Source organism: Takifugu flavidus, chromosome 6 (genome assembly GCF_003711565.1).
Source record: "Takifugu flavidus isolate HTHZ2018 chromosome 6, ASM371156v2, whole genome shotgun sequence".
Taxonomy (NCBI): Eukaryota; Metazoa; Chordata; class Actinopteri; order Tetraodontiformes; family Tetraodontidae; genus Takifugu; species Takifugu flavidus.
Window position 1 is genome coordinate 14,694,622 of NC_079525.1, and position 23,838 is coordinate 14,718,459.

At 45.8% G+C, this 23,838-nt stretch overlaps 2 protein-coding genes across 2 annotated transcripts; both read right to left on the reverse strand.

Annotated features, from left to right (window-relative positions):
* Positions 1–5,597: 5,597 nt before the first annotated feature.
* Positions 5,598–8,864, reverse strand: rtn4rl2a (reticulon 4 receptor-like 2 a). Its single transcript, XM_057036562.1, is given in 5 exon segments — positions 5,598–7,350; positions 7,482–7,715; positions 7,843–8,069; positions 8,554–8,661; positions 8,664–8,864. Coding segments are annotated over 5 exon segments (1,530 nt in total). The 5' UTR covers positions 8,779–8,864; the 3' UTR covers positions 5,598–6,504.
* A 9,193-nt stretch (positions 8,865–18,057) lies between these two features.
* Positions 18,058–21,012, reverse strand: crybb1l2 (crystallin, beta B1, like 2). Its single transcript, XM_057036803.1, has 6 exons — positions 20,859–21,012; positions 20,435–20,529; positions 20,214–20,332; positions 19,229–19,361; positions 19,002–19,144; positions 18,058–18,758 (listed from the first exon to the last, which is right to left on the reverse strand). The coding sequence occupies exons 2-6, from the start codon at positions 20,522–20,524 to the stop codon at positions 18,587–18,589; spliced, it is 657 nt and encodes a 218-aa protein (XP_056892783.1). The 5' UTR covers positions 20,525–20,529; positions 20,859–21,012; the 3' UTR covers positions 18,058–18,586.
* Positions 21,013–23,838: the final 2,826 nt, after the last annotated feature.

A 23,838-nucleotide genomic window follows, 5' to 3' on the forward strand; every position in this document is an offset into this window, starting at 1 on the left:
CGCTTTTTCTTCCAGCTCTGCCACCCACATACAGGACTGATGTGGACAAGGACACGAGAGCACAGCGCATAAATGGAGCGGAGCTGCAGCATAAAAGGAAAACAATGAGTTACAAGAATCCGATTTTAGAGCAGTTGTCATGGAGCCGTTCCCCAGAGGAGGATGTTCAGGGGTTTTGTCCTTCAAGAGAAGATCTGACTGACTTGGGTATTTTTCGAGTTCTTCCCCGTCCGCTTCCAAAAGGCGTGTTTCTGCAGCTGTCTTCAGAATACTGCAGAATGCATCATGTGACCTCTTAAATGGCCCTTATTTCCTCCGAGAAATGTATAAGGGACATCCCATGTAAGGCAAAAACGGGGGTAAAATCAAATGCCCCGAAACGCGACACAATAAAAAAAAGCCCCAACTAACATGAAAACACATCCTTGCTGCTCACGACACGTGACAAAGGTTCCATTTTTGAGTCACGTGCAGACTCGTGTTTTTTTTATTTGTGCAATTATCAACGACGTATCAAATACAATTAGCCTCCTACCAGAGTTCTCACTCCTCTGTGCCTCACTTTACCTCAGCGTCTCTCCTCCAGTGATGAGATGCGACACTAAAGCTTTAGGAAATTAATCTCTGGAGTTAGTTCTATGCAGATAATTCACCTTCCTACAAGTCCATGCATCTTATTCCACCCTTCCACCTGAGCAATAATCCTGCCTTTGTCTCATTTCATCGGCAAACATCCTGTTTATCCCAACATCTGCCCACATTTCTCCTTCCAAAGCTTCTTATCTCCCTCCTCTGTTCCTCTTCTCCTCTGCCCTGTGACGTCCTCGGGAACTTTGATGCATCACTGATCTGCCAAAACATATTTTCTGAAATTTTATTCTATCAAACTGAGTCACGTCGCAAACTTTTTCGTCCTCAGTGTGTCTACGAGGGTCACTTAAGAAGACGGATGAAGACTCGCTGAAACCACGATGTCTCATACTCATCGGCGCCACGTCCCCACTCGAATCCACCCATAACTTCAGCCTGGCGTTAGCAAACCACCTCAACAACACAAACAACCACATCACCATCGCTTCCCTTCTCTGTTTCTGAAACCCTGATTCATGCATTCATCACATCCACCGTTGATTGAACCTCCACTGGGCCCTCGTTCCCCACATTCGACTCCTTCTGCCGCGTTCCCGCTTCTCTGATGCAACCTTCCCCTCTCCACCAAACCAGGGGCAACAAAACCTGCTACATTTGCCCCCTGCCCTCGAAGTCATCACCCAAGAGGCACCTTTGTCAGAACAGCTTTTAAAGTGTCATATTTTTATGATTTTATTATGTTTCCTAATGTTCTTACAATGTCTTCCTTTATATTTTATAATGCAAAGCACTTCCAAAGTCTACTGTCAACCACGTGATTCCCGAACCAACAGGAACAACATTAAGCAGGCGTTCACTTTGAATTGGCTGCTCACCTGAAACCAAGAAAGGGTCCTGGAACTGTGTCTAACGGGGGTGAAACATCGCCGGTTTTATGCAAAACTCAAACAGTTTTGAAGAGCAGCCAGAGAATCTTGGACTGACTCTTCCTTTCACACATGCCCACGTGGAAAACAACCCAAAAGCCGTCTTACCGAGTTAGACAAACACAGACTTCAGCACAAATCATCCACCCCGAAGGAATACAAAGAAGATACTGTTGTAAATGATATTGTGTTTGCTCAGATGAGCTCGCAAGGCTCCAGCTGTGTGGGATTAAATTACTATTTGCAGAAGTTTTATGCAACGGTTTTGTCAAAATCCCCCCCCAGCATCATTAAAGTAACACCATGATAAAATATAATCAATGAGGGTATATGAAGAATAACGTCCACCAGACTTCTTTTGTCCTCCTCAACAATGATCCTGTTATTGGTCTTTATTTATCAGATTTTGAATAAATGATCAGTTGCTCGGTAACGTTCAGCTGGTTTCTACAGTGGTGGTATTTGTACCAACACCTAGAACTTGTAACCTAGAAACATTTATAGTCTCTGCTCTTTTTTCTCTCTCTTTTATGCCAATGTTGTATTTCCTGGCTTTGTTCACGCCTTCACCCATGTCTATAAATATAGAATCCACCTGATCCCTCCCTTGTGTCACACTCGGTGTGCTTGATCATGTCGGATCTACGAGGCTCCTTGTTTGATCTTGTTTGAGCTCCACAGACCGATGAGACTTTTCCGACTCCCGGTGATTCATTGTGCAGCTCCTCTCCTGCCTCCCTCTGCGGTGCCACAGTCTATTTTCATTCCGGGGAAATAAATAGAAGTAGAAACAAGACGAGTGTGTGAAATTAGCTACATGTCATGTAATGCTCGTTAAGCTTTTGTAGCTCAGCGCTAAAGCTTCAAACAACAGAGAAACAGTTGGTGTTTGTGCAAATACTGCCGTCATCATCGAACCATTCATAGTTCTGTCTGTTACACAGCAAAGCAACATAGATATAAAACATAAAACGCACAACATAAAACTGTTTCCACGCCCACACCACCTTTGATCGAACGGTAGCTTTCAAAGGAAAAAGGAAATCCACCAAAATCAAGTCTGTGGTTTTCCCAAACAGCAGAGGTGGGAGCGTTGCTGAGGAACCTGTCGACACTGTCCTGGGCAAACCGCTGGTCGTTGGATGCTTTTGATTAAATCATTAAACCATTCACAGCACTTTACAGTAAAGTCTGTAAAGTAAAGTCTGCATCTTGTACAATTTAGAAGATTCAACCTATTTATGAAATGCTTTTTTTCTCCATCTAACATTTTTACGAGCTGAATTGTCCACGATATCCCTCCAGAATGAAGGTGCAGCTGCTACTGGATCCTCTGTATCAACAGGTGTCTCAGGTGGATTATCAGAGGTTTACAGCCCCCCCCCCCCCCCCCCCAAATACGCTCACTCAAAATTCAGATTCAACGACTCGACAACCAACTCAAGTGATAAGAAAGACGTCTGTCTCCTTTAAAGTGGACTCACAATTGCAAGTGCTGCCAAAACATGGCACAACTGTGTGTATCTGAGTGTGTGTGTGTGTGTGTTTGTCTGCACTTTCGAAATGTTCTCAACTCTCAAGTGATGAGGTCCAAGTACATGACTCAAAGCGAACGCTTCCTTTCTCGCACCTTCACACAAGTCCTCATGACCACGTCGCCGTGTTTTCCTTCCCCTACTGCTGCGATTTTTCTCCTCTTTTTTAACTTTTCTTCTCCGATCGTGGAGGATTTTACGTCAAGGACGATGCAGAAGGACGTGTGAAGGAAGCTGGTGGAGACGTGGCGGGTAGAGGCGGCCAGAACATGCAAAAGCATTCACGGGCGTATTTTCAGAAGAAGGAAAGTGCAAATTGCGTATGTGCGCATGGAAGTGAGAAAGTGTGCGTGCATGCTTTGGAAATGTGCGCAATTGTGTGTTTGAGGGAGGACATCAAAGAAAGTGAGAAGTATGAGGGATCCAGCAGGTGGAAGCAAGTTGTGAGAAAACGGTGACGCACGTGGAGCAGCGCTCAGCAAGCAGCCTCCCCCCGTTCAGGAATATTCAGCAGTTACATATACTGTAGATACGTACATCCACATCTGTCCTCTGACTGGGTCCTGCGTTTGAGTGATGTGGACACTGCCCAATCAAACACACACACACACACACACACACTTTATATGGACTCCACAACCAAAGTGCGTCATGGATTTTTTTTTTGCCTCACATACGCTACCAATGGGATTATGAATGATAACTGATGTGTCTGTACCATCCTTATATAGACATGACAGACTGCGAGTGAGCATGTGTGTGTGTGTGAGAGTGTGTGTGTGTGTGTGTGTGTGTGAGAGAGAATGGGATCTGTGTTCAGCAGCCTGGTAGCTGAAGAATAAAGTCGAGTACAAACACACTGACAGAAGGTTCTTTGTGAAGGATTTGGGCTCATAAACTCGTCAGAAAGGTTCATTATGTTTATTTATTTGCTTAATCTGCGGCAGAGTTTCTGTCTTGAAACAAAGGTGACGCATATGACCAGCTCAGATCAAGATTAGATCCATTTGTCAGATATTTTACTATCAACCTCGGAAACGTGACGATCCCACTGCTCCACTTCAGCTTCTGGGCAAATGTGAAATGTTCTGCTTGAGAGAGATTCTATATTTATGAATTTATCGCTGTCTTATTGTTTAGTGTATTTTTATTTTATCTTTCATGTGATTCACCAAGTTATTTTGTCGAGCATAATTGCACTGAATATTAGTATAAACCTAATACTCACTCGAAAGGGTCGGTCAGTCTTTCTAATTATAATATAACTGCATTTGCATGTCAGTCATTCATGATGTCACTATTTAATCATCTTTAATTTATCTTTTTGTTGCATGTCTTCACCTCATGTCCGTTTGTACTGTGAAGAAAGCTGGACAACAGCCGGGAAGACTTGCGCAACATCACGTGTGCGTGCGCGTCCACGCAAGCCTGTGGGTGTGTGCATGTGTGGGCTCAGGCCGCTTTGGGTGTTTCTCCCAAGACCTGAATGAACCTCCCACACAAAACGTTATTAAAATGACTTATTGTTGCTTTGATAGCAGCATCTTAACAGGAGGAACAGGAGCCAATCCAGCCGGTCAACTGACATCATCGTTTCTTTATTTTGTGCAAAACACAGACTGTAAACAAAGACAAACTGAACAAAGGAAACGACGTTACCATGACACAACTGGTCATCTCACAGTGGCCTCGCTGTCTGGGCCACTGAAGAGCCCCCAGGCTCAGGTTGACCTCCAGGAGATGAAAAAGAAAACAGCACCAAGCATTTCCTGAAATCACAATCATTAGAGTGTGTGTGTGTGTGTGTGTGTGTGCATGTGTGTGTGTGTGTGTGTGCGCGCGCATATGTTTGCACCTCTCCTACTCTTCCACTCCTACTCTGTATCTCAGCCTTGACCTCCTCACCTCTGCTGAAGCTTGGAAACACATCTACTGTATCTCGCTTGTGAAGAGGTAACAATGGAATAAACCCACTGAAGAAGAAGGAGTGTGTATGTGTGTGTGTGTGTGCATGTGTGTGTGTGTGTGTGGGGGGGGGGTTCTTCAACATGTTTTTAAAATCTCAGCTTTAGTTGGTTGTTATTAGTGTTATTAGTGTTTAGTTGGTGTTATTTATAGGGCCGTCTGTCCTCGTCCGCAGTGTGAGTCTTGGCTTTTTCTCCGGACCTTCTCGTTGGCCAGAACTATGGTTGCCAGGGAACTTGCGCCTCTCCCGTCCATCTGGCTTCGCCCGCCCGTGATTCGCATGAATCACCGCAGTGACAAAACGAGTGACGTATTTGCTTCTGCGATGGCGCCAGCTTGCGAGTCCGTTCATCGTTCTTCTTCTCGCTCGCTCACACCCTCCCAGATGCCTTCACAGTCAGGGACCTTCTCACCGGCCACTGTGACATCGGGTCCATGTGGTCGCTGCTTTTTCGTGAACTTTGGTCGGTTTAGTCACGCCGTAGTCAGAGTCGCAATCTGCTCCTCTCGACTTGGCTCCACACAAACCGAAGCACATTGTCGAAGTAATGCGACGAATAAAAGCGGGATTCCAGAAATATTCAGTGTATTTTTTTTTTATCAAGAGCTTCTGCATTCAAGTCAAACAATCTTTACACATTATATCAATATGTCACAGAAAGACACATCTATCGAAATAAAAGAAAAGAAAATAAATCTGCAGCTTCCTGACAGGAAGCACTTGTTCACTGTGGCTGTCGCAGAAGACACAGTGATCACAGAGAACCGCTGAGGTGGCTGGACACAACAACTACCCATGAGCACGTTTGCTTCTCTTCATCTGCAGGTTCCTGCACGGTCTCAAGCTTTCTCATCTCCGGCTTTGATTCGGTTTTCCTTGGTTTCCTTAACCTGCCAATTTCATTTCTGGTTATTACCGTTTGTAGCTTATGAAATGAATTCATCATAACCTACAGTAGTCTTTTGTAATGAGTGGACCCTGTCTCGGTATGATTACCTTTCCCTTTTCAGTTATCACTCACAAAAATACACAACTATTTACACACTTTAAGTGTTACAGTATTCATTACTGTGCACTGAAAACTAACAGTAATTTAAAGACCGGTAGCAGCCAGTTAATTGGTTGCACTAGTTTAAACTATGTTAAGGTGACAAAATTGACACAACTGTAAATCACACTGATACTAGTGATGGACTAAGCCCTCGTTGCCCTGATTACAGGGAATTATGAAATCATCCAGGCAAAGCAGAGAAGGCTATACCTGTATAAATTTGTGGTCTCAGCTGAAGAACTCTTAGCAGCCCTGAAAAATGTTGAGCCCTGTACGTGGTAGATTTAGAATCAGACCATTCCCTCTATCTCCCTCACTGTGCCTTCAGAAGTGGCTAACAGAGAGGGCAAAGGGGGTGTAAAGAGTCTATCAGGGGGTCTCACAGCCTTTAAAACAGGCTGGAGGGGGAAGGGGGCGTGGCATCAAGAGTCCAATTCAACCGAACAGTAGATGGAGGAGGATGCTGACAACAGAAAGGGCTGCCAGAGAGGGGGAGGAAGAGGAGGGGGAGGAGGCAGATGGAGGCAATTCAAATTCGGGTGGACATTCAAGCTCGAAGCACCGCACAGTGATGCCGGAGTCCTCGTTACCGTAGTTTTCCCAATACTCTTCCGGGTCGAGTTTGGGCAACGCCAGCTCTTCCTCCCCCATCTCATACTTGACCACCGAGGTGGTCGTTGACGGGCCTTTCCCATACAAACCAGCCTTGACGGTTTCGGAGGTTTTCTCAAAGACGCCTTTCGTGGAGGACTGTGGCTTGTTTTTGTGGAACCACCAGCGGGTTTTGGTGCTGAATGTGGTGGTGGTGGAGCCGCCAATAGAGCCGGGGTCGGGTAAGGGGCAAAGAGCAAAGTCCATCTCACGGAGGAAGCGAAGGTCCTGGCCACGGCGGGTGGAAGGAGAGGCACAAATGACCTCTGAGGAAGAGACCCGGGCCTCGCGGAACCACTCCCACAGGGCTCGGGACTCACAGCCACAGGACCAGGGGTTGGCATTGAGGCGGAGGAACTCGATACTTTGTGTGTCCCTCAGAGTTTGGCTGGGCAGCTCAGCCAGGGAGTTGTTGAAGAGAAAGAGCATGGTGAGGCGGCCGAGGTCGCGGAAGGCCCGGCGGTTCACCTGCCTGATGCGGTTGTCATGCAGGAGAAGGCGGTCAAGGTTGACCAGGCCACGGAACACGTTCTCTGAGAGAGTGCGGATGCGGTTGCCATGCAGGAACAGCTGGCTTAGATTGATGAGGTCTGAGAAGATGTCATCCTGCAGGAAGTGGAGGTTGTTCTCCTGGAGAACACAAAAAGAAGGTGTGTTGGTACAGATCATAAGCAGCAACCCAGGTTTTGGTACTTGAAGCCTGGGATTTTTTTTGGTTAGGCTCAGAGCCACCGGCACCGTATTTGTTTGCCTTCCCTCACCTGCAAATAGAGGAAGTGCAGGCTGTACAGTTTGTGGAAGATGTCATGGGGCAGGGCAGACAGACGACAGCGGTGCATATGGAGGCTCTGGAGTTTCTCGAGTCCGCGGAAGGCTCCCCCCTCCAGCCTGCGGAGGCCTGGATTGTCACCCAGATCCAACTCCTCCAAATCCCTCAGCTCACTGAAGGCCCCTGCCTCAATCCATGTGATGTTGTTGGAGAAAAGCCACAGAACCTAATGGAGAAAATGGATTTTAAGGGCGTGTTACCATGTTATTTAACCTTGCATCACTGTATGCAATGCATATATTTTTAGACGTATTTGTGATTTTATCCCTTCTCTATGAGCTTTTGTCTTTTACCTGAGTTCCGAAGCCGAAAGAGCCAACTCTGAGCTCCGTGATCCGGTTGTTCTGGAGGAATACGCGCTGCGACTCGTAGGGCACTCCCGCCGGTACAGCAGTGAAGTTCTGCGCCTGGCAGCTCACAGTCATCGGAGTCGGGTAGCACACGCAATGATGCGGGCACGCCGATGTCGGACTTGGCTTGCCGAGGACCAGCCACACCACCAGCCACAGGGAGAGACCGCCTGGATAAGAACATTGGCGCGTCGTTAATTCCCGGTCCAAACAGAGAAACATCTGCGTTTTGTTTGCCTCTTGGCCAAATCGTTATATTAAAATGCGTTTTAAGAATAATATCTTGATTTTAGCTGGATCATGATAATCACAGCTACTGAGTTAATGTTTACGTCAGGCATTTTACGCATTACGCACAACAAGAACGAAAGATCGGGCGAGGCATTAACGAATCATCGCTCATATCATTATTTTGATAAGTCATTCACTTGATGAAAACTATTTAGATTTGCAAGAAAATGATCATTCTGACAGAAAATTCTATGCTTATATTATATTGTGCCATTTCGTCTAATCGTTTATCTTTTAATTAAACGATAATTAAAATCAGTTGCACAAATTCCCAGTGAAAGCGTTTCTCTTTTTATAAGAGCAATTCCATTTAATGAATGCCAACACCGTACCATAAATGATAAGAAACAAAAAGAGTCTTACTTTTGCAGTTGCGCATGACGGAGCATCGTCGGCTCCGAGAAATCGATGAAGTTTCCATCCTGAACCAAAGCCCAAAGCGAGTTAGCCTGAAAGGGCGAAGTAAAGCCTGCTATCTCCGCTGATGCTCTGGTTCCCGAGTCGGAGCGACTGAGAGCGTGCCGGTTGGTGGCCACCAATGTCCCATATATACTCGAGCATCCCGTTATTGCCTACGGTAGTGGGCATCGTGGAATCTCCTACGTCACCAATCCCGGGTCATGAATGAGTGAGGGCGGCAGGAACCGGAGAGGGGAGGGGCCGACCGTAGGGGATTCTCTTGGAGAGGCTGGAACGCGCGTAAAGATTGGTTGGAGTCATGCACGCAAACGGACGACAAGTTGAAACGCGTAAGATGGGAGGGCGAAAAGGAGTGTGTGGAAGTAGAAAGAGAAAGGAGAAGAGGAAAGGAGGGGGTGAGGACGGCACGGTGCCCAGTAATAATGACTGGGCTTTGTGGATGCGCGGAGGAGACGCGCAGGGTTGTTTTTTATTTTTACTGGTTATGGTCTACTTCCGGCGCGCTCTCGCCAGACACAGGCAAGAAGAAACGGTCTGGATGGTTCTGTCAAAGGAAAGAAGGATGCCCCCGAATTATGATTCAGCTGCAAGGAAGGATTCAGTGCCAAAAAAGAGAGTCACTCAAAGCAGCTGTAGTATTTATTAGGGAGGTTAACTAACTCCGCTGCACCCAGGCTGTTTGTGCTATATTTAATTCGACTATGATGCGATTTTTCAGATTATGTCGACATGAAATCGAAAGTTTAGCTGGCCACAAAACATTGTTTTTTAACTATTGAGCAATATCTGAGTGGCGTTTGACAGATCTGCAATTTTAAAATTAAAGAAATTTTACTTCTGCTTTCTTTCTTTTTTTTTTTTACAGATGTTGCGAATGTATTACGATATTAGGAAGGAGAGATGTTGACCTCGATTCATCTGCTCCTGCTCATTTCAGTCTTCTCATCTTTGAATCATTTTAAGATGCCGCATCCAGTGGTGAAAAGACACCAGAGGGTGAAAATCAATCGAGAGGCTTTCAGGATGGCGCTGTGGTTACTGAGTGGTTATTGTAGCGGGCCTCGGCGCCAGTGACAGGGAGGAGACCGAAAGGTCCAAAAGCACGAGAGACAAACGTCCAGGAGGGACAACGCCAAAGACAGAGTCGACCCTGCGTAGTAAATCCAGAGGACGAAGAGGTCCAAAAATTAGTCAAGTCCCCCCGTTTACACAACAGACGATTCTACGAATGAATAATCCAGTATCAGAGTGCGTGTACAAACAAATGAGGATGCATGTGGAGACGCGCACACGGTCCACTCAGGCGCAGGCAGTGGTAAACATGTGAGTAATGAGGGGTCCGATCGCACAGTGTGTGCATGTGTGTTGTTCATTCACACCTCCTGGCCATCCTGGTCCAGAACCTCACAGTACCTCCCCTTCACACACACCCACTACACCAGCTGTATGTGTGTGTGAGTCTGCGTGCCTGCCTGCTGAGAGACAACTTTTGTCTAAATGCCACCGCGGCGTGTCAGCCCAGTCTGGGTTGTGCCAGTCACCCACACACAAGGTTTGCAGCACTGTGTAGGCACCGAATCCTTGGTGAGCGCGCCGATCACCATGTTTGTGTAACTATGGTGCACATTCAGAATGAGGCTTTCCCCAGCCCACTCTCTCGGTCCATCCCTCGCTTCTCCCACGTGCACATTATCCTCTCGGCGCGTGGCGTTCAACGACTACCGGGCGCACCTGTCAGCAGGTGTGTTGCCGTTGTCCTTCTGGTGTAACACGAGTTGGTTTCGACTTAACTTTGCCACCGAGAGTCACACGTGCACAGGTGGAAGGTGGCCTGTTGTTTTCTGCGTGACGCCAGCACTGTCCTGAGGCCAGAGTGCACGATCCCTCTGTTCCTCTGCGATAATGGTGGCGCGCGTGCTTCCTTTCATTAGGCCTGAACTGGCGGCTCACTTTGAGTGAGGAGCACGGGGGGATTGACAGCTGCTGCAGACAGACGTGCACACATCTGAAGAGCGCTGAGACAGAAAAGACAGAGGTGACACACGCGCAGCCTGACAACGCCACAAAAAGACGACTGACTCAACACGACGTGTTGTTGTTTAGAAGGAAAGCGTCCGGCTAGCTGCTTATTATCCAGCTACCTTCACAGAGGCAGAAGCATCTTTCACGTCTGTCCAATTGTCTCAGACAAAGAACTTCATCATCCTGCCCTCCCTTCTGATTCTCGTCATTCGTAGCATCACTGCTTCCGTTTAACCATATTCTTGTTTGTCTCTTCCACACTGTCTCCAGCACAGTGCCCACTGCAGACGCATGATGAGTTTTTTCCTCTTATAAGGCAGCACGTTATTGAGCTCCAGAAACACAAGAGGGTCGTGTTCCTTCTTTCTGTTGCCCATATAAACGCCCCCCTGAAATCGTTGGTTTAGCTCTCATTTAGAGATGTAAGTTGCAATCGCAAATCTAAAGAGACTTTGACATATTTGTCATAATGTAAAATTATTTAAAAAGTGCCTCTGGGAGAAAACATTGTATTTCAAATATCTATGTATTTTTAACCAAATTTTCGGCCTTTTCGTGTTCACAAGCCCGAACCTACGGCGCTTTTTTTAATCAACAAACACGATGTAATTAGGGATAAAGTGGAAAACTGATTCCAACTGTTAGATGCAACACAATGTATGAAACATCTGGTTGTGTGTTCATCAGAAACAAACCCCTCATACATGATCGGTGAACATTTTTATGACTTTAGCGTGTGAGTTCATATTCATCTTTGATTCAGGACAAACTCAAGAGTCGTCTTTCCAGAGTTTCTGCCTTTTTTCCCTGTTTGTTTGTTCCGAGGCCGTCGAAGCTTTTGCGTCACTGCTGCTGTTGAGTTTTCACTTCGATCTCACTTTTTTCTCTCTGCATCACCTCTCGCTACAAGTGTTTTGTGCGTAAGTGACAGGGTGCCTGCATTTCCCTGTCAGGTGTGCACTAAATTTTCACATGCAAATGTGTTGCCGGGATCCACAGGAAGATTAACATTATCCTCCCTCTCATTTTAGTCATTTAAACGTTCCGAAGAACTTTTCCCTTCAGTTCCTTTAACATTTTACACTGAGATTTTAAAAACCGAAGGTTTTAGATGCTGAATGCACGTGGACCGACTGGACAGAGGTGGAATTGTTGTTTCATTTTACAAAAGATTGCCCGCCAGATTTTTGCACCCATGAAAAGATTCCTCACTGAATTCATTTCCACTCTTACGTTCACGTGTCGTGCAGAGTATGCAGAACTCGTGCTGTCACGTGTAAGTGTTAATTCAAGTTTCTGAAGAGCACCATTGTCATATTCACACCCGCTGCCCACTTTGTGCACCCATCTGCGCAGCCATGCGTGTGTTGGGTTTCAACTAAGGTGTGGTGAGATGCACGTGGAGCAAGAAGAAAGACCAGCGGGAATATTGTCTCGAGTCAGCGTTTCCACGGAAAACTGCGTCTTCATTAGCTCACAACACTTAGGTTTTCCCGTTTCTATGTCCTGGCTCTTTACCTGGCTCCAGCATCAAAGCATCAAAAGCCACACATGCAGTGATGACAGTTTTAAATGTATATTATTTACAGTGTGCTGTAGTCGGCCATGCCATGTTGCAGCCACTTATCCCCCCAGTGTGAAGTACACAAATATGCGCACAGAGACGTCAAAGTTGTGACGCACAGAGTGCCAGACGGAATCCCACTCACCTCTGCTCCAATCACCAGCATCACTGGGATCACTGCAGTCACGGTAATGGAGACACAAGTGTTCCTCACTTCAACGCAGCCTCTCCCGTTGGGCCAAGTCGGGCCGGCTGAGCCCAAGGACGGGAGCCAAGGTGCTTGAAAACCTCTGAAGTCACACCTGGGGCCTGCGGAATTCCCACAAATTGCATGAAATCACATGACCTTGTCTATATTCAGGCAAATTGATTTATTTGCTCAGTTTTTAAGAATCAAAAAGCATTTCAACACCTTTTTGAGGCTTACTAAACACTTGTGTGTGCACAGTGGCAGCGTACTCACCCCCTGAAACTAATGACTGGTTGTGTCAATAACTGCAGTCTTTCACGTTGGTGGGGAGGAATCTCGACCCACTCGGAGTTGCTTCATCTCAGCCACAGTGGAGGGATTTTCTGACCGTTTAACGGTGTGTTCCAGGCCGTTGTCCGGCTGCATAACCCGACGCTTGAGCTGAAGGTCACAAGGTTATTCTGCCAGACGGTAGACGTCAAGGTTCCAGGTCCTGACGCAGCAAAGCAGCAGCAGACCGTCGCCACTCTTGTGTCCCCGTGGAGTCATGAACTTTGACCTTCCCTGAGGCGACTGATGTGTGCACTACTTTAACTGTCGCTCTGGGTTGGACGACCTCCTGGACAGGTCGTCGTTGATTTGAAACAAGTGTATCAAGAGATTAGCAAGCAGCTAAATACTTTATTCCCACGGCACATTTAATACATTCCCTTCATATTCCCTTCAAAGTAGATTTGAAAAATGTCACATTAGATTAGATTAGATTAGATTCAACTTTATTGTTACAGTATGTGCGGTTTATATTGTTACAGTAGTTTACAGTTGTTTACAAAGTTGCACTATAACCATATTTTACAGATGAGTATTTACATTAAATGCCTTAAACTATAAGTGCAGAAACTATTTACATAAAGCTAGAGGAAATGTGCAAATGATAAATTTGGGATGTGCAGATGATAAAGTGCATGAGTGTGCAAAATAAGTTTAAACAGTAGCTATGTTGGTTACTAAGCTAGTGAGTTATTGTGTAAACCGCTGCAGTGTAGTGAGATGTGGAGTGTGAGAGTCAGCAGGAGTTCAACAGGGACACGGCTCTGGGGAAGAAGCTGTTCCTCAGTCTGCTGGTCTGTGTTCTGAGGGTTCTGTAGCGCCCCCCAGAGGGCAGGAGGTGAAACAGTCTGTGGGCGGGGTGGGAGGAGTCCCTCAGGATGCTGCGTGCTCGATGCAGCCAGCGCCTCCTTGGCAGGAAGTGGAGTCCTAGTGATGCGTTGGGCAGCTTTCACCGCCCCCTGCAGAGCCTATATTACATATTATATTCAATAATAGTGAAAGGTTCAGAGCGGCGAGATCACAAAGTTCTGCCGATGTCCACAATCCTGAGTTTAAGCCATCAACGTAGCTTTGATGTCACCTCATCCCTGCTCCCACTTTCATAACCCACATTAAATTCCATTTTTTCCATGCAGAATGTGGATTAAAACTATAGGTTATTATCGCCACTTATTGCCTGAAACACATTTAAGCCCCTTTATAGACTTGTGGCCACAGTTTATCATCTCACATTGATTCACAGATTTTTTTTCCCCCACAGGATATGTGTCAGCCCCCTCATCCAAGCCCATATTCACTCCTATCGCAGATATTATATCTGCAGGCGAGGTTGGTAAATGAATAAATATCCCATTCATGGCCTGATTTATTACATTCCTCCCCCACATCCCCCTATATCCTCACCCAGAGTCGTCAATTCCCCTCTCCATTCTCTTTGCCTCCATCTGCTGCCTCTTTTATTTTTAACCCTGACATGGCTCATGTGTGACGCACACGGGCACGCAATACAACTGAAGAGGGACGGGCTCCTGACAGACTGAGCTGAGAGGGATCCAGCCAATCGGAGGTAGGAACGCTCCTTATTCCCCCTCTGGAGTTGATACAGGTGCACCAAAATACCTGCGGAGCCTCCACCTCTAAGCTGAGAGCAGTCCACGCGCAGCTATTCCCAGTCGTTCCCTCTCCGTCTTGATCCGATCCCCCTCTCCGTCAAGCTCCACACACCCACTCGCTTGTCTGAGCAGAACGGAGAGGAGCTACATATCAGTCTTGCATCACTCAACAATCAGCCGGAGACGTTTGATAGAGACTGTGAATGGGAAGAGGCCCAGAAGGACACACAACTGTCAGCCTGCATGTGTGTCTGGGTGGAAGACAACCGGCACACATACGGACACGTGCACAGTTAAATTGAGTTTGGCTGCAGAGCTGGAAGCGGTTCCTGGAAGGAGAACAAAGAGGAGGACGGTTTTCCCTCCCTCACCTCTCTCAGTTCTGATTATTACCGATATTTAGACGAGTGCAAATCTGCTTCCTTACATTTGTCAAAGAACAAAAGCCCCCGTCCAAATACTGCCAATTGTTTTTAGCAGCACTAATCTGTCCAACTACAGGGAATTATGGGGATGACACACGTCGGAGGTTGCAGGAAGTTTGAGGACTTTTTAGGATTTAAACAATGACTATTCTTTATTTTCTTCTCCAAAAAAAACCCACATCATATGTGTCTGTTCCCTCCTCCTTCTGCCCTTCCCCTTACCCAGCTGGCCATAGGGTGTGTGTGTGTGTGTGTGTGTGTGTGTTGTGTGTGTGTGTGTGTGTGTGTGTGTGTGTGTGTGTGTGTGTGTGTGTGTGTGTGTGAGGGTGGAGACCGCGGTCGGATCAGTGACGTCTTATTTCACACTTAATGATAAGTGTCTTCTCGCAGACGATGGGACAGATATAAAAATAGTGTCACTGTTATCACTCCTGGAATCTATCTATCTATCTATCTATCTATCTATATCTACCTATCTATCTATCTATCTATCTATCTATCTATCTATCTATCTATCTATCTATCTATCCTACCTATCCTACCTATCTATCTATCTATCTATCTATCTATCTATCTATCTATCTATCTACTATCTATCTATCTACCTATCTACCTATCTTCTATCTATCTATCTATCTATATTATCTATCTATCTATCTATCTATCTATCTATCTATCTATCTATCTATCATCTATCTACCTATCTACCTATCTCTATCTATATAAACAACAGAATGTGCACGTTAATTGTCCCATGTAATGGCAGGTGTGTGTGTGTGTGTGTGTGTGTGTCTGTGTGTGTGTGTCTGTGTGTGTGTGTGTGTGTGTGCGTGTGTGTGTATTTTCTCTGTCTACACATTACCTAGCATCGGTGCACCTTAAGGAGTCATTATAAGCTACCCCACAAGTCTCTGCTTCTGAAACAGTCCCAATTCACAGGATGACATCAGAGACGGCCCAGGAAGTAGGTGTGTGTGTGTGTGCGTGTGTGTGTGTGTGTGTGTGTGTGAGGGTGGAGACCGCGGTCGGATCAGTGACATCTTATTTCACACTTAATGATAAGTGTCTTCTCGCAGACGATGGGACAGATATAAAAATAGTGTCACTGTTATCACTCCTGGAATCTATCTATCTATCTATCTATCTATCTATCTATCTACCTATCTATCTATCTATCTATCTATCTATCTATCTATCTATCTATCTATCTATCTATCTATCTACCTACCTACCTATCTATCTATCTATCTACCTATCCTATCTATCTATCCTATCCTATCTACTATCTACCTATCTACTATCTATCTATCTATCTACCTATCTATCTATATCTATCTATCTATCTATCTATCTATCTATCTATCTATCTATCTATCTACTATCTATCTATCTATCTATATAAACAACAGAATGTGCACGTTAATTGTCCCATGTAAATGCCAAGTATGTGTGTGTGTCTGTGTGTGTGTGTGTGTGTGCGTGTGTGTGTATTTTCTCTGTCTACACATTACCTAGCATCGGTGCACCTTAAGGAGTCATTATAAGCTACCCCACAAGTCTCTGCTTCTGAAACAGTCCCAATTCACAGGATGACATCAGAGACGGCCCAGGAAGTAGGTGCGTGTGTGTGTGCGCGCGGCGTGTGTGTGTGTGTGTGTGTGTGTGTGTGTGTGTGTGTGTGTGAATGAGACACAGAGCCTGCATGATTGTCTGTTTGTCTCTGCGTGCACAAACGTGCGTGCATGTATGTGTGTGTGTGTGTGTGTGTGTGTATGTGTCCGTGCGTGCGTACGTGCGTGTGTGTCAGTCTGACGTCAATACTCCTCCATTCTATGTTTAACTGCATGGAGGGTAACTCATAGTGCACAGTAGGAGTCTGAGCTGCTCGTATTAATAGACTGAACTAATGTGACAAGAGGAAAAGGTCTTTTTCCTTCAGGGGGTGGTCAACGACGGTGTCATAGCATCAGGGAATATTGCCCCCCCCCCTAAAGTAAATGCCCCAAAAATTAAACATTTACTTTATTTGTCTGAATGCTTGGAATATTGTGTTTTACCCTGGAGGTTTAAATGATCTCCATATTTAATTAGCCAGAGGCGCTAGCAGCTCAGTCTGAAGAAACAAACAAACAAACAAACAAACAAAGAATTATCCAATCAAGTTTTGTTTAATATTTTGAACATTTTGTAGCTAACTAATCTATGTTCATTGCTTTAACGTTATATTTAATTCTTAAATTAAACAAATTTTATCCAGGATTAAATCTAAATTCCTAAATCTTCCTAAAGCTTTTCTTCTGGGTTTTTTTTGTTTTGTTTTGTTTTGTGGCTGTTGTTTATTAAAATACATATATTTTTGCTGTCAGTCATGTCCCATTTCAGCCAGATTTGAACGTTTTTGTGAAAGTAAAATGAAAGTAAAATGTCTAAATTCTATGATTAGAGTGAACTTTAACCCTTTTGCCGAGCGTGACGCATCCACGATACTAAAGATCTCATTGTGTTGCGATGAATGAGTGGATTCCCAGCAGACACAGAGTGATTGAAGGGTTATTAATAATTTCAATTAACCGCGGCTGAACGGTGGTCTGATGCAGTTTACGGAAACTCGGCCCATTATGTTTGAATTTCCACGTAGTTCCACCACTGACGTCTCCCTGGTGAGCGACCACAGCACGTACCGGCGAACAGATCACAGTCTCGGTCCCTACAGCCTGAAATGTGATGTTGGTTGGATTAAATATCTGATTAGCTTCAGACCACAGAGTAGCATTAAACCAAAGAATCAATGCTGAGAGTGCTAGTGTCCATTTTCATGCTAGTCACTAATGCGTTAGTCAGAAAAATGCAAGTGTGTGTGTGTGTGTGTGTGTGTGTGTGTGTGTGTCATTAGCTGGCTTTTCAGGAAACATTTCCACGTCTTTTCACCACCAACAGCAACAACATTCGCTATAATGCACGAAGGTTACACTCTTCCTGCGTGATGTAGCTGTTAGTCACAGGCAGGGATGATGAGCAGCCTACGGAGTTTCTGCTCGGCCTGTTTGATTTTAACACCCCCCCAACAGACAACATCTATTTGACGCATATACTAGTCATTAACGCTCAATGTATTGTGAAATAATATTACACTTTAGTGCCATTACCCGCTTGACCGCTAGGGGGAAGCAAACCTAAACTATAGCAATGTGTTCATATATATTGGCATTAATAATATTTATTTATATATTATTATAGAATTTCTTAGCACCCCCTCCCCCAAATCTGGTGCTTAACAAAGCTTTTACCAAAAACATCTCAGCCTTGTTTGTGGTTAAACAGAATGTGAGATACTTTATTGGGTTTAAGGTTGTGAATTCTGAACACAAAGGATGGAGCCCTTCACCCCTCCTGCCTCTGCTCCTCCTCCTCCACGCAAACAGCCATTCTGGTTCTGCAGGCAGCCAGAGAGTGATGGGCTCAGCGGGGGCTGACGTCCATGTGATGTGGAAGAAAAGTTTCCATACGGGAGGGAGGAGGGAGCAGGGGCGCGAGGAGCGCAGCTGAAAGAGACGGTCGCAGAGGAAACATCCAACCCTCTCCTCCTTCTGTTTAAAAAATATTTATTTTCTTATTCAGTGGCCACTTGATTACAATATTCACATCTAAAAATAAAAACCCGTGTTCCCCACATCCTTCCCTTAAATTTGAAGAGACACTCTGGGGGCAGGGGAGAAATGATTACACCCTCTCGCTCCTCCTCCTCCTCCCTCACCCTCGCTTCTCCACCTGCTTGAGAGTGTCCAGCCTTTATTCCTCCTCCAGTCCGGCTCTCCGTCTCGCCGGCCGGGACTCACTTGGAGGACATGTTGTAGCACCCGTGTGGATGCCACTGCATGTCTCGGATGCGTCTGATGGACTGCATCTGTGGGCAGCGGGCTCCGAACTCATTGAAATGCTTGAACTCGCCCTTCTCTAGCAGGTACTGGCTGCCACGGTAGCCGGGGAACTGGTATCCCACCCAGCTGAAGAGAGGGGAGAGGACAAGGGGATCAAAGCTAGGAATGAAGTGGGAGGCCACAGGAAGACAAACACTGATGTTGCCAACAAAAATAAAGAGTCTAAGAGTGAATAAAGACGCATCATCAGGCAGCATGGTCGTTACATTCAAGCTGCCTGTTGTTCTGCTCACTCCCGTTAAATTAAACAAAGGTTATTACATCGTTGGTCCATCACGTAAAGAGGATTCAGTCGATCTCCTGACTCACGTTCCACAGCTGACCATCACGCTGCCCACCCTGTCGGTGAAACCGTAGGAGAACAAGCTGGGAACGTCATCGTCCATGATCTCCATCTTACGACCCTTGAACTCTCCGACCTCATACAGGCAAATCTTGTGCTTCTCCGGGTCCTGGAGGAGCAAAAAAAAAAAGAGCAACGCTATGGAAATCGCAGCGGAGGTCGCGCACGGTCAAGACAGAGCTGGTGCCGTTACCATGCGGATGGGCCTGAAGGACAGCAGGTAGTCATTCTTCTGGCAGTTGCTCCAGGAGTCCCAGCGGGGGTACTCGCCCTTCTCCAGGATGAACATTTCACCGCACAGGTTCATCTGCTCAAAGCCCACAAAGCTGAGGAGGGGAGACAGGCTTTTAGAGGAGCGCTACGCTGATCCCTCTCGCTCGGGGGCCTCCTGTGGGGGCCCCAGATGTTCCTGACAAACACAGCTGGAGTCCAGCAACCATCACGACTTAGATGGGAAACCACGGCAGAGTTAACCGCTGCATCTAAACGGCGTTAACCAACCAGCGCTCGTCTACAGGATCGCTACTGAGGTCCGGTGACGCTCACACCAGCGACCCCAGTCGCCCCAATGACCTCGGTGACCCTGGTTTTGCTGGTTAGTGCTGCTGATGGAGCCTCTCTGCCCAAACAGGGTTGGTTTTAAATCACCTTCTGCTCTATAACCAGTTAAACAGATCTCGTATTGGATTTGTATTACAGGACACAACAAAAAAAAAGATCTTTTTTTAAAACTAAAGCAGCTTAAACTGCCTCTCTGCTTCGTCATAGATGGCGTCACACTATGAGTCTTTGGTAACATTAGCACAAACGTCCCGTCGTTCCATGTAAAAACTACTTTTCTAGACTTTTGAACAACTTTTTCCCCCCGTTTTTCCACTGCAGGTTAAAGGAAACTGCCTTCTCTTCTCCCGTCACCGGACTTCCGATTGTCCGCTCTGTTCATTCTCTGCCTCTTTCGGCTCTCAGCGCTCTGTAGTGTCACATGATCGTCACATTATGTTGTCAGCTCACACGCCGAAGCTACTGGAGCACTATGCAAATCACCCTGGATAAAAGCATCAGCCAAACTCCCAAAAATGGGAACGCTCGTATAGTGCTGAGTGCAGAGGAGGACTGAGGGTGCTGGGCACATTATGGGGTGCGTGCGTGTGTAGGCGGACACGCGGCAGGATACTTACGGACCACATTCGACGCGAAGGGAGCGCACCTTGTCCATCCCCAGGTCACAGACGTTGATGCACTCACCGCTGATCTCAATGGTGCGGCCCTGAAAGTTCTCCTGCTCGAACACGTGCATCTGGAGAGGGTCGGCATGGGTCGGCATGGGTCAGCGCTCACCTGGACTGGCAATGATCGTGCAGTGTTGCTGTGCACGTGTGTGTTTGTGGGTTGGCTGTACCTTGTAGGACATCATCCCCATCTCAGACATCTTATTCTGAGCCATCTTCCAGTCAGTCTGGGAAGAAGCCTTGGATTTGTCTCCAAACATGATGACTGAGGAGGAGAAGATGCAACCTCAACCTCTTTTACGCCGTCACATTAGTTAAAATCACAACAGAGCCATTAATGTGCTCGAAAAGGATAGAATTTAAAGATTTATATTTTGGAGCACCCCCTCCTCAAAGAAAATAAACCCAAATCATATTTTCTTTGTCCAGAAAAACCGAATATTATAAAAGTGACCAACATTTTTGATACATTTATAGCTCAGAACAGGTCAAATGTAATGAACTCCCAAAAGCCTGAGACTTTGCTAAACACACGATCGAATCCACTCTATAAACGGAAGAGTAGATTTGATCGTAGCTATTTTTCGCTCTTACCTTGGCCGCTGGGTTGGTAACAGAGTTATCACAAAACAGACTGATGTCATGTGAGGATGCACTAGGCCCCCGGCCACTTTTATATGCTGGCGCACTGGCTGAGGGGATTAGGGAGACAAAAACAAACTCGCTGAGCTCACAGCCCCCACAGAATAGAAATACCCCCATCATCAAAGAGAGAGGGGCAGCAAGAGCGAGTGGGTGGCGAGAGAGAGGCAAGAAGTTAGGAAGTGGGGGAAATGCTGAAAATCAGCTCTGCAAATATTCTCTCGGCTGATTTTTTTTTTAATAATTACACCAACCGTGCTCACCATAAATCACATCATCTCTCCGTAATATGAGAAGGGGCTTTCATAATAAAGACTCGGTGGGACAAACAATAAAAAAGTAATAAAGTGTGAGCGGTAATACCCCGATGGAGCGAGCAGCTTCTGATGTGCGTGGTCAGTGGGAGGAGGAGAACACTAATACATCACAGCCCACTGCACTTCCTCGCACACTCTGGGTCATTTATTGTGCTCTTAATGTGAGATTCAAGCCCATGAAAGGCTCATTTTAGCAACGATAGCTACTAGCTACTAGACTGCAGCTGCTCTTCGGATCAGACAGACGCGCTAGGCAAAAGGTCACCGGAGAAAAGAGGCATTTTTAGAGGCACGTCGGAAATAAAAGAGGTAACGTTTCTGAGAAAGGGGAAGTAAATGGCAGGACTGTGTCCGGTCATTCTCATTCTCATTTGCATTGCCATCCAAGCGGCAGAAGCTTCACACACTTCCACCAGGCGTACTGTCCTCTAATAGCAGTAAATCATATGCTCTTCATTAGCTGGAGCTGGATCCACATAAGAAGGATTCGCATGAAGATGTCATGAATGTGTGGCTGATCTTTCCGGAAAAAGCACCTCATTGTTCCCCCTTTTTGAAATTAAGTTTTGGGGTCTTATGGGAAGAAATCTGTCAAATCTGGGGCATGTGTCAGATTTTAGCCCCATATCTAAATAATATGGCGCTCACTAACTAAACAGGTCTAATCCCACATCAAAGGATTGTCATACAACTCCAGAATCTTTTCCTTTGGCGTTCAGTTTGTTAAATGAGCCACGATGTGCAGTTACATTTGTAACGTGTCTGCAGGTGCTGATTGTCCCACTGTAAATAAAGAATAAAGCCTCCGGATGCTCAGAATGAGCTCATGGCCGACATGTCCTGGATAAAACGCTGTTTCCAGCACAGATTTCCACTGGGGGACAGAAGCAACAGAAAACTCCCGGATAAGATTTAAATAAGCCTTACAAATCACCTGAATTTTAGTTTTTGAGTCACCAGCGCCGTGGGAATGCTTCAAAGGCCTCATTGGAAAAGACAAGATGAAAGACATTACTGTGGGAAAATTGGCCTTTTAATGATTTCAATAACATTTCTGGAGCTAAAAATAAAAGTCGAAAGTTCTACGGAGCTCAAGAGCCTCCAGGAGCGTCAGCCGCCTTCTACAGTGGAACAATCCAAATAACAGTAAATGAGCCGGACTCCTGCTTCTGAACCTGTGTTCTGAAGGATACGATGCTGGTATATAGAGCACATGGTCAGCGGTTATGGGATGTGAGACCCAAAGCAGAGTGAATAAAGATATAATTCCCATAATAATCCCGAGTACCTGCTGGCCTGCATTGTGATATAATCAGCAACTTAATCAATGACTGTTTGACAGCAGAACTTTACTTCCTGTTTGTTATTGATGAGAACAGATGTGACCAGATGAGACCAGTGAGAACAGATGAAACCAGATGAGAACAGATGAGAACAGTGAGAACACATGAGAACTGTGAGAACACATGAGAACAGTAAGAACAGTGAGAACAGATTAAACCAGATGAGAACAGATGAGAACAGTGAGAACGCATGAGAACAGTGAGAACAGTGAGAACACATGAGAACCGAGAGACCAGATGAGACCAGATGAGAACCGAGAGAACAGTGAGAACAGTGAGAACTGTGAGAACACATGAGAACCGAGAGACCAGATGAGAACAGTGAAGAGGCCGTTGACGTCAGCCTGCTGCCTGCACGGTTCTCAACGTGACGTTGAGGGTGACATTCGGGATCATTCTCTTCTTTTATTAGTTCATTTCTTTGACGACGGTTCAGCTTCAACTCTTAAAACTCTCTGAATTTCCTCGACTTTCCAAAGTCCCGGTTAAAACTCCCTTCCCAAATAGTTCCCAAATCCTCCTCATTCTGTCTATAGTCCCAGCCGCTGTTGTTCTATATGGCTCTGCTGACCTATACGAATAGAGCAACAACGGCCTCACATTCCCCATCCTCACCTCTGCCACGATGTGCTGAGTCAGGGGCGAGAGACACAGAGCCAGGGAGAGAGAGGGAGGGAGAGATATGTATTATTTTTGGGGAAGCTGTTAAAAAACAAGCACATTATTCACAGTTTCTTAAATAAAACTGGCGAAATATTGAATTCTTTAGGCCTTTTTTTTTCCAGATGAGATTCATCACCAGGGAGATCACTCAGGCAACTAATGGATCTTTGGAGCTGTCATCTATTCACGGAGCCGGTCTTTGTTCCAGAATACAGCCATCCGAAAATAAATAAATAAATAAACAACCCTGATGATCTCTGCGGAAAACCCAATTTCAACATTGGCGTCATCACTCGATAGAGGCTGAATTGGTTCGTTTGAGCAAATACTGCGATACTGTTCTGTTAAAACACTGTAGCTGCTGGAACCAGAGGATTCGTCCTCCCTTCCCTCCTGTTGTTGGTTCTGATCCAAAGATTGTGGGAACCAGCACTCTGACCCCCCCCCCCCCCCCCCCCCCCTATCAGGCCCATCAATAAGACAAATAATTAATCAGAAATCACATCGTTGCCACAGTTCTTGCCCTATCGCTGATTGACCATTACACTTATAAATAAAACAAACCTTGATTAATAGAATGTAGAATAACTACATTTATAAAAATAAAAC